General features: G+C 36.8%; 1 protein-coding gene across 2 annotated transcripts in view; it reads left to right on the top strand.

Moving 5' to 3' along the window:
* Window positions 1-10031, top strand: part of NDUFB5 (NADH dehydrogenase (ubiquinone) 1 beta subcomplex, 5, 16kDa) — a 20747-nt gene extending 10716 nt beyond the window's left edge. The window contains exons 2-6 of one of the 2 annotated variants that reach the window (XM_006867696.1): window positions 1194-1282; window positions 2840-2906; window positions 3962-4023; window positions 5050-5156; window positions 9911-10031. In XM_006867696.1, the coding sequence (XP_006867758.1) occupies window positions 1194-1282; window positions 2840-2906; window positions 3962-4023; window positions 5050-5156; window positions 9911-10031 (446 nt within the window). The remainder of the gene's footprint in view (window positions 1-1193; window positions 1283-2839; window positions 2907-3961; window positions 4024-5049; window positions 5157-9910) is intronic. The other variant, XM_006867697.1, reaches the window with a different exon arrangement.
* Window positions 10032-11664: the final 1633 nt, after the last annotated feature.

Here is an 11664-nt window from a genome sequence, read left to right as displayed (position 1 = left end):
GTTGTAAATCATGAAGAATGTGCCCCAGACTTGATTGTATTTTGATGTCATTGATTACTATGAAAGCAATGTTTTTTGTAACGGTATATAAGGGGGTTGTAAGAAAGAATAGAAGTTAGTAGAAGGAGAGAAGAGAGAGAAGGAATGTGAGGTAGGGAGGAGACTGAAAAGGAGTGCAGGAGTGAAAGAAGTAATGTAGAGATGAGAAAAGAATGGAGGGAGGATAGAGGGAGTAATGTAGAGAAGGAGTAGGGGAGTGGAGTAGTGAAAGAAGTAATGTAGATAATTAGGAGGAGTAGTGTAGAAGGAAAAAGAATAAAAGTAATGTAGAGAAGGAGACAGTAAAGAAATGGAAGGAGGGGAAGCTAGTAAAGCAGAAGAAATGAGCAGGAGAGAAAAGAATGAGCAGGAGGGTAAAAAATGAGGACAGAAAAGAATGAGAGAAGAATAAAGCATGTAATAAGATTTTGAATTCATTACGACGACTTATTGACTCCGTGTAATTCTTTCCACTGATGCCTCAACCTTCGGAAAACCCCTGAAATAAATTTGCCGGGGCTGGCTCCCGGCAATATTGCTGGTCCTTTTCATCTATTTTGTAGTATATCCTTAATGTATATTGCCTTATCATGTGAAATAGTATCATTTAAGTTAGACTTCTTGTTGTACCATTGGCAAATATTTGTTACAGATGTAAACAAAGATGAGCAGCCCACCAAGAATATCTGACCTCCCTCCTTGCCTGCCTGCTATTGAAACAAATGGAAGCAATTATTTAGACAGTTCATTAACATTGAATAATAATAAGGAAAGTTATAGTTTAGAATTGTATATAAATGAATGGTTAAAGATAGTGTGTCTGCCCTTGTCTTAATTGTTGTTGTTAAGTACCGTCAAATCAGTTCCAACCCATAGCGACCCTGCATAGGATTTCCAGGGAGCAGCTGGTGAACTTGAATCACCAACCTTGTAATTCATACCAACTCCGCAGTACAGCACACTAGCCCACAGCACCACACTAGGACTCCCCTGGTCTTAGTACTGAATTTTTAAAAAATATTTTTTTAATCTTAATTTATATTAAACATTTATGCATGTACATGGGTTTATATTTTAATCCGTTGTATCTTATTAGAGTATAGCAGTATACCAGTGTGAACCTTGTATAAAACAAAGTATTTTAATATTTTCAGTTTCTGTTCGACACAGTGGAGACCATGGGAAAAGAATGTTTATCATCAAACCCTCTGGATTCTATGACAGGCGTTTTTTGCATTTACTGGTGAGATAAAAAATGTTGAACTAAACTCTTTACACACAAATTTGTTTATGTTTGTTTGAGTTTTTTGTTTTGGTTTGGTTTTGCCTGTTTAGAAAATCTCTTCATTTTATAGAAAATATTATTTTGTAGATTTACATTTTCCCCCAGAAATTACTAAACTTTGTTATTGAATTGTTTCTTAATTAGTCAAACTTTCTTTAAAAAAAGAAATCATGCTAATTGAAGATAAAACTTGAACCCTTTTTTTCTTGCCAAATTAATGGGGTTTTAAAATGTAATCTGTGTTCCTGCAGTAAGAACAAAATTTACAAGTGTAACACTTTGAAGATTGATTTGTTTGGGGATCATTATTACTAAAATGTTCCCTAAATTTCAAAAGAACTCATTGAGAGACTTATTTAAATAAAAAGCTGTCTTATTTTCTATATGATTTTTAATTTATATGTGGCTCTGTGTGTATTTTTGTTTTTATATCCTTTATGCTCTGGTAGCGTAGTGGTTACGAATCGGGCTGCGAACCTTACGGTCAGCGGTTCAAAACTACCAGCCGCTCCGCGGGAGAAAGATGAGGCTTTCTACTCCCGTAAAGATTTACACCCTCGGAAACCCTGTACAGGGTCGCTGTGGGTCGGACCGACTCAATGGCACTTAACAACAACAACAACATGCTTTAGATGAAATCAAGAGCATTGATTTTTGGAGAGTGAAGCAGCAAAATAATAATGCCATTGCTTTTAGGGTACTTTACCTTTGTGTCTTAAGACTATAAGAACAAATTGTTTCTTAAACTATTGCCCCCTTTGGTTGAACACCCAGTTTTCTTGCTGTGACCAATGTATATCACAGTGGCTAAAATCATTCTGATGCTTTTATTTATCTTCTTTATGCTATTCAAAATTTTCTAATCTTTATTATATTGTTGTTAAGTGCCGTCCAATCGGTTCCGACTCATAGTAACCGTGTATAGGGTTTCCGAGGCTTTAAATCTTTGCAGGAGCAGAAAGCCTCTCATCTTGCTCCCATGGAGTAGCTTATGGTCTCGAACCTCCAACCTTGTGGTTCACAGTCCAGTGCTTATCGTGTGAAGCCACCACATTCCCTTTTATTATATTACCCAAAGACCGAAAAGCAACTGTTAAATATATATTGCACTGTACTTGTCAAGTTCAGAAATGAGAAAAAAATGTTATACTTCACTTAGAATATTTGTGACCAGCAGTCCGTCACTGTTAAATTGGCAACTATTGAAGGGTGACCAAACCCCATGGAATGTGAATTATTTTGAGTTGCACAAACAATGTCACCAATTGTTTGCCCTTTGCATTAATTGAATGGCTGACCTTTCTTAATCCTTACTTTTCTCCCTTAGTTTTGGTGCTAAATGTAGGCATTTAAAAAAAGAAAATCGCAGAAGTCAATGATTTGAGACTGCCTCTCCAATTTGGCAATTTTATTTTACTAGGAATGATAGCAAAATCATGTAATGACGACGATCTGAGGGTGAAGGAAAGAAAAAGGAAATGGTTATGTGAAAATTTTTAATTTTTTTCTTAACAGAAATTCTACATTTTGTTGACTGGAATACCAGTAGTAATTGGCATAACTCTCATAAATGTATTCATTGGTAAGTTCTCCATATTCCTGTTGGTCCATTTTAAAAGCATATGTGCATTGATAAAAAGGAAACTTGTTTATTGGAATATAAAACCCTTTAAAGAATAGAACAATCATAAACTTGGAGGGTTATTTTTAAATGGGCAAATCTTCATCTACAATAGTGTTAAATGTGGTTTCTTAGCACACTTTTTTTTTTTTTTTTCCCCTCTACAAACCTTTAAGAGTCCTCTGTTTTCTACAGAGGCCACACAGAAGGCTTCCTCTGTATTTCCCAAAACCAGCTTTGACAAGTCTGAACAAGAGAATTAGCAAGAGACAGATGGTAGAAGAGAAGCTGAAAGATGGATTTTTTTTTTCAAATCCATCCTGGAATATATAAAGTTATAATCCTCTAAAAAAGAATGCAATGATAAATAACAGTATGCATTAGATTTTCATTGGAAATTCTGTTCAAAGTACTTCTAACACCTTAAATCTTGAAATTTTTTTGTGAACTATTTTAAGTTCACTTCAATCTGGTTAAAATCAATAAGGCATTCATTAGAGATACTTTTGATGTCTTTTGTGTGTAAGCAATTGTCTATAAGCACTATGTGAGAGTTTCCCATTTTGTTTTTACATAACAAGATATAATAAAACACATATTATTCCTTCTAACTTTTCCTATTCTTAGGAAATAGTGAGTTGGAACAAACTTGACAGCACTTAACAACAACATTGTATAATTGTAAGACGACTTCAGGGAATATTTTTGGTTTAAGGTTTAAAGATTGTTGTTGTTGTTAAGTACCGTCAAGTCAGTTTCAACCCATAGTGACCCTGTATAGGGTTTCTGAGGAGCTGTTGGTGAGCTTGAACTGCCGACCTTGCAGTTCAAACGGCTTTACAGTCTGGCACATTAACCCACAGCGTTAAGTGCCGTCAATCAATTCCAACTCATAGTGACCCTGTATAAGGATTCCTAATATTAGCTGGTGGGTTTGAAACATTGACCGTGCAGTTAGTAGTCCAGTGCTTATCCTTCTGATGCGAAAGTTGAACATTACTGTTTCCTCTTATTAGGTGAAGCTGAATTAGCAGAGATTCCAGAAGGCTATATCCCTGAACATTGGGAATATTTCAAGGTTAGTAGTACATTGAAAATTTCTTTCTGTTAAATGTCTTGTCAATGCACTGATTATTGTTGCAATATAGTTTTATGTTCAGTTTTTTATATTAGTTGCTGTTGTTATGTACCATGGAGTCAATTCTGACTCATAGCAACCCTGTGCAAGGTTTCCAGGACTGTAAATTTTTATAGGACTAGAAAAATGTCATCTTTCTCCTATGGAACAGCTGGTAGTTTCAAACTGCTGACCATGAGATTAGCAGCCTGATTCGTAACCACTACGCTACCAGAGTTCCTTTTTGTATCAGTAGATTACATATTTTTACTTTTTATATAAAAGCAAGTTCGCTTAGTACTGTTTTGCATTGTTTTCATTATATTAAGTTTTATAGTGTTTGAAAACACGACTGGAATGTGTTCTTGACCTAGTCGATTCAATGACATGGGAAAGATTTTACTGATACTAACATGAGCTGTCATTTATTAGCACCTACTGGTTGCTATGACTGTACAGGGTAGCTATGGGTCGGCATCGACTTGAAGGCACTTACAACACAACAACACTGTGTAATAGGAATCCTGGTGTGGCGCAGGAGGATAATGCCCTCAGAGGTCTGTTTGAACTGTGGTTCAGACTCACCAGCCAGTCCTTGAAAACCCTATATAGGGTCACTATGAGTCGGAACCAAGTCGGCCACACTTAACAGCAGCAACTGATGTAAAGAGCTAGATTTTTAGATTACCAAATTGTAGATTTGGCTCCTGAATCTTCCACATAAAATGCTCAGGATAGAGTGATGGGGAAAAGTACAGACATTGGAGTTAGACAGACCTGGTTTGAGTCCAGGCCCTGCCGTATACTTGTGTATAAAATGGAGATAAAATAGCATCCACCTAATGGATGAAAACCAGTTAAAATGTGTTAAAGTAGTTGTTATATAGTAAGTTGGTTTACCTAACAGGTATAGTTAAAGAACTATACACTGGAAAACCAAAGTATTATTCAGAATCTGACAAATTTAAAACACATTTTCTCTTGTAGCATCCTATATCAAGATGGATTGCCCGTACTTTCTTTGACTGCCCTGAAAAGAATTATGAAAGAACAATGGCTATCCTTGAAATTGAAGCTGAAAAAGCTGAATTACGGTAAAAAATTTTTTTTTTTTTTTTTTAAATTCAGGGGGACAGGGAAGAAAATCCTTTTCTAGTATTGCAAACTATATGGAAAAAGTATGACTATTTCAAAATTGTGGGATACGCCATGTAAAAGAATGAATGTTGAAGAGAGAGACTTTGCCTAATTAGAGGAGACATTATGAGTTGGAGACTAGGAGGTTCTAGTTGTTGTTTAGGTGCTTTGAGTTGACTCCAGCTCATAACAGCCATTATGTTAACAGCACTAACTATTGCCCAGTCCTCACCATCCTCACAGTCATTGCCGTGTTTGAGCCCATTGTTGCAGCCGTTGTGTCAATCCAGCTCATCAGGGGTCTCCCTCTTTTTTGGTGACCCTCTACTTTGCCAAGCATATGTCTTTTTCCACTACTTAATTGTGCTCAGGAGGAACCTGTACATAGACTAAGAGACAGGTATTTAAACAGAACAAGGAAACACTGAATGGTTTAAAATTAGGAAAGGTGTGCACTAGGGTTGTATTCTTAACACTATACTTATTCAGTCTGTATGCTGAGCACATATTCCAAGAAGCTGGATTATATGAAGAAAAACGTGGCATTAGAATTAGAGGAAGACCCGTCAACAACCTGTGATAGGCAGATACAGCTTTGCTTACCAAAAGTGAAGAGGACTTAAAATACTTACTGATGAAGATCAAAGACTTTAGCCTTCTGTATGGGTCATACCTCAATGTAAAGAAAACAAAAATCCTCACCATTGGACCAATAAACATCCGTATCAATGAAGAAAAGATTGAAGTTGTCAAGGACTTCATTTTGCTTGTATCAGCCATCAACACTCATGGAAGCAGCAGTCAGGAAATCAAATGATGTATTACATTTGGCAAATCTGCTGAGCAAGACCTTTTTAAAGTGTTCAGAAGCAAAGATGTCAGTTTGAGGACTCAGGTGCACCTTACCCAAGCCATGGTTTTTTCAGTTGTATGCATGTGAAAGTTGGACAGTGAATAAGGAAGACTGTAGAAGAATTGATGCATTTGAGTTATGGTGTTGGAGGAGAACACTGAAAGCACCATGGGCTGCCAGAAGAACAAACAGATCTGTTTTGGAAGAAGTACAACCAGAATGCTCCTTGAAAGCCAGGCTGACCAGACTTCATCTCTCATACTTTGGACATATTATCCGGAGGGACCAGTCTGTAGAGAAGGATATCATGTTTGATAGAGGATTAGAGAAAAAGAGGAAGACTCCTGATGAGATGGACTGACACAGTGGCAGCAGGAATGGGCTAAAGTGTAGCAATGATAGTGAGGTTGGCACTGGACCCCAGGCAGTGTTTCGTTCTGTTGTGCATATTGTCACTATGAGTTGGTACCAGCTCGATGTCACCTTAACAGTAAGTCATTACTGATGTTGTGCCCAAAGTAAAAAAGCCAGAGTCTCACCATCCAGGCATCTCGATGTATTTCCTATAAGACCAATTTGTTCTTTTTTTCTGGCTGTGTATTGCATATTATTTGCCAACACTACAATTTGAATGTATCAGTTCTTCTGTGGTCATTTCCATTGTCCAGTTTCCACATTTATAAGACATGATTGAAAATGCCATGGCTTGGGTCCTCAAAGTGACATCTTTGCTTTATTTTTTTAAAAGAGGTAACTTTTCACAATGTATTGCTTGGATTCTTGACTGCTACTTCCATGGGCCTTGATTGTTGATCCCTAGTAGAATGAGATTTTTCACATCTTCAACTTCTTCAGTATTTATCATGATTTGTTTACGGGCCCAGTTGAGAGGATTTTCATTTTCTTCACAGTCAGTTGTAATTCATTCTGAGCATTATAGTCTTTTACTTTCAACCACAAATGTTTTACAGTGTCTTAATTTTTTGCAAGCAAGAATGTGTCATCTGCATATCACAGGTTGTTAATGAATCTTCCGCCATTCCTGATGCTTTTCTGACTATTTGCTTAGTATACAGATGATTAAGTGTAGTAAAAGATTACAATCTTGATGCTCACCTTTTCCAATTTTAAACCACATGGTTTTCTCTTGTTCTTTTCAAATGATTACCTCTTGGTTTGCTTACATAGGTTCTTCATGAGCACAATTAGGTGTTCTGGAATCCCTTTCTTGGTTCTTTTATCCATAATTTTTTATGATCCACACACTTAAATACCTATGCATAATCAATAAAACACAGGAAAACATCTTTGTGATATTATTTGAATTTTGCTTGAACTTCTAGCAATTTCCTGTCAATGTACAGCTGCAACCATTTTTTATTTTTCTTTAACAAAATTTTGCTAGAGTGCAATATTAATGATCCAAACCAGAAAACCAAAGCCGCTGCCGTTGATTTAGACTCAGAAACCCTGGATAAAGATTCTGAGACTGTAAATATTTATAGGCATACACAACTGTATCTTCTGTGACGTGGCTGGTGGCTTTGAACTGCTGACCTAGCGGTTGACAACCCAGCACCAAACCCGCAGCACCTGACAGTGTATTATAATTGTCCCATTCCATTTGGAATGGGTACAGATATGGATCTCTACCAGCTGGATAGCTAGGCAACTGTCTTAAAAGTTTCTTGACATAGGCAAGTAAATGCTTCCAGGCGGAGACTCATAGGAAGTAATATCTATCAGCTTAAAAGAAATTGTCTTTAAAATATTCTTCTCTTTTGGTGTTTGTGCAAGGCAATTCTCCCTTCTCCTAAGTTCCTTCCCTACTGCTCTCAGTCTTATCTTTGCAAGTGACCCTGTTTAGCACTTTCTTTATTTTACCTAGAGAAAGAAGCATCCATAAAATGTTTGTTATCATTTAAAAATATATTAACATAAATGGAGTTATGTTGCATATAACTCTTCTGCAAATTTTCCACATTTTCCATACTAGATCTTGTTGATTTTTTCACAATATCATATACCCCATTCTTTGTAATGACTGTATCATATATTTCATTGGATAGTTGTGCCTTAGTGTTATCAGTTGCCCATTTATTAGTATGCAGATTGTTTCCCAAGTTTTTGCTATTATTAATAATACTCTGTTGAATATCCTTATATTTTTGCTTATTTATGCAACATATTTAGAAAGTAAATTTCTAGAAGTAACTCAGGTAAGCCAAATGGCATATGTTTTTAGGTTCTGTGTAGATAGCCAAATTCTTCTCCAAAAAAAATTGTAACAGTTATCCTCTCACGAATGCACGATGATTCCTGGTTTTCCATCTCTTTGATTATCCAACTTACTATTGATGAAATGAAATTTATCAAATATAAACATCTTTGCCAATATGGTAGTTAAAAATGTTGTCATTTTGGTTTTGCGTTTCTTTGTAAAGTTAAGTCGTCTTTCATTATGTCTATTGGTGGTTTCTATTTCTCGGTATGTTGCTGGGGTCTCTACTGATTTTTACAGTAAGTAAATTAACCATCTTTTCTTGTTGCAGATAGGTTTTCCCAACTAGCCTATTGTCTTTTGACAAATTTTTTTTTTGCAACACAGAAGTGTCTTTATGTTTCAGATAACAAAAGTGTTGCTATTAGCTGCCATTGAGTTTGCCCTAACTCATGGCAATGCCATACACACCAGGATGAAACACTGTCCTGTCTTGCACCATCCCCACGATTAATTGCAGATCAGACCACTTGCAGCTAGTACATTTCTGAACACTTTCGATGTTAGTGTTTTAATCACTATCTGTAATTTGCTCATTTGATTATTGCCAAGTTTGTCAGTCTTTTTTGCTTTGGCTTCTTATGCATAGTAAGTAAATACATAACTCCAAAATGTTTTTAAATGTCCCCTCATATTTTCTTTCTTTTATGAAGCTTTTTATTGTGAATTGACTGAAGATTTACAGAAAAGATCATCAGTGTTTACCTTAAACCAATCATGCACTTTGTTTCATCTCAGTGATTGCAGTCCCTTGTATGGAACAATAGTTATCCCACTTCCTACCCATAGTTCTTGTTTCCATTCCACCCTTCTTCCCAACCCAGCTGAATTTTGTCTTTAAATAAATGCTGTCTGTTTGAATTTGAGGGGTTGACAATTCCATAGTGAGCATACCTTAGTATTGTTGTTCCCCTGTATGCCTCCCTACTGCTTAATTGAAAATGGGCCACAAGAGTGAGTTCCAGTCCAGACCTGAAGGGTGGCTGAGAGCCATGTTCTTGAGTTCCTCCAGTCTCTTTCTAACCAGTAAGCCCAGTCTTTTTTTAAATAAATTTGGGTCCACTTGTATCATCTTTTGCTATTATTAAATTTGAGCCGATCAGAAATATAGTACAATAAACCTTACCCATTATATTCAGTGAGTTTTTGACAAAAAGTATATACCTGTGTGACCACTGCACAATCAAGATCATTTTGATAACCCTGAAATGCTCCTGGTAGGCACTGTGGGTTAGGCATTGGGCTGCTAACTACAAAGTCAGCAGCTCACAAAACCCATCAATTTTTCCATGAGAGAAAGAAGAGGCTGTCTTCTCCCGTAAAGATTTATGGTTTTGGAAACACTAAGAAGGGTTGCTATAAATTGGAATCAACTATATGACAGTGGGTTTGCTTTGGTTTTGAAGTGCTCCTGTGTGTGCCTCTTTCCCACACATTCCAATCAATTCTCATCCTATACTTTTGGCCCCAGGGTGCCACAGATCTACTTTCTCTTTATTCTGTTTTGAACTTTGCTGCTCATTAAACTGGTAATTGGAAGTGCTGGAGTCACAGTATTGCTCTTCCATTTGTTACAGGTTAAAGGAGCTGGAAGTACGATCATTGATGCGTGCAAGAGGCGATGGACCTTGGTACCAATATCCAACTGTAGATAAGGCACTTATTGATCATTCTCCAAAAGCAACTCCTGACAACTAATGTTTTATTTTTCCAACTACAAAGTGTATTCTCTTTAGTGAAAATAAATTAACCAATATATTCTGTGTTTTTGCTCTCTGTGATGGATAATAAAAGAGCCTCTGTTTCTCAGTGTTGGTTCCTATTAAGGCCTTTGATTTGGGGGTTTTGACTTCTCTTTTAAGGAGGTTTAAAATGTTACAATAAAAACTTAGAGAAATAAAAGTGTGCAAACTAGTAAAGTTGTAACTTTGGAAAGTTTATCTGATGAATTATAGACGAGAAGACTAAATATATTCGGTGACAGTGAGTGTAGTAACTTGTACACACATCTGTATTGCAGACTTCTGGATTATTCAGTGGCAACTCAGGATTTTAAATTGCACAAGAAATATTGAATCAGTTGTGTAACACCGTAATAAATATCAAGGTAACGAATCTTAAGGTTTATATTTTCACATTTTATGTACTTGCACTTTTTTCCCATACCATATACATTTACTGTACACATGTGCAGTCTCTTAAGAATCCTTAAAGTGCTTTTTTGCAAACACTGCAGTGTTGTAGTTGTGCAATGTAAAATAATCATTGCAAAGATTATAAAATGGTGATTAAAAACTGCTCTGAAAGGGATGACATTAGAAGGTCCCAGATAGAGTGGGAAACAATGTGGAACAAAATTCTAAATTATAATAGGAGATCGGGCATACTGGTCAGAAAGAGACTGTAGGAACCCAAGACTATGGCCCTCCACCACCCTTGAGGTTTAGACTGGAACTCACCCTCTTGGCCCAATTTTCAACCAAGCAATAAATAGGTATACAGAGGGGACAACCACACGAGCATGGTATACTCACCATAGAATACTCAACCATTCAAGATCTAAAGGGCAACATTTACCTAAGGACAAAGATGAGGAAGGAAGGGGAATAAGAACCAAAGGGAGGAAGTGGAGTAACAGTTGGTACATGGAGAGGATTGCAATCATTGAGAAGAAGCACTGTGTATGATTTGTTGAATGTGAAACTGGTGTTCTCTACACCTTCACTCAGTTCACTTTAGGGAGTTTTAGAAAACTGTAGTTGGCTACAACTGAAAATAGTAGCTGTTACTTATGAAGAAGACCCCCAACGAGATGGATTGGCCAAGTGGCAGCATCAATGGACTAAAGCATGGCAGTAGTAGTGAGGGTGGCCCAGGATCAGGCAGTGTTTCATTCTGCTGTGCATAAGGTTGCTATGAGTCGGTACCGACTTGATGGCACCTAACAACAACAACAAACACTGCTAAATAACTGCATATTATCTTCAAAACCATTATTAGTTGCCACTGAGTCAGTTGCAACTTGTAGCCACCTGACACAACAGAATGAAACACCGCCAGGTCCTGCGTCAGCCTTTTAGTCATTATGTTTGAGACTTGCTGATGCCACTATGCCAATCCATCTCAATGGGGGTCTTCCTCTTTTTCACTTAACCTCTATTTTACCAAGCGTGATATCTCCAGGGACTAGCTAGTCCCTCCCAATAATATGTCCAAAGTATGACAGATGAAGTCTGACCATCCTGGCTTCTAAGGAACATTCTAACTGTACTTGTAAGAAAAATATGTTTTTCCTTATGGCATGATACCTTTAATATTCTCCAACACCATA

This window comes from Chrysochloris asiatica, unplaced genomic scaffold, assembly GCF_000296735.1.
Source record: "Chrysochloris asiatica unplaced genomic scaffold, ChrAsi1.0 scaffold00108, whole genome shotgun sequence".
In the NCBI taxonomy this organism is placed as follows: Eukaryota; Metazoa; Chordata; class Mammalia; order Afrosoricida; family Chrysochloridae; genus Chrysochloris; species Chrysochloris asiatica.
Note: the sequence above shows the minus strand (reverse complement) of the source record. Positions and strands in the feature narration are given on the sequence as shown.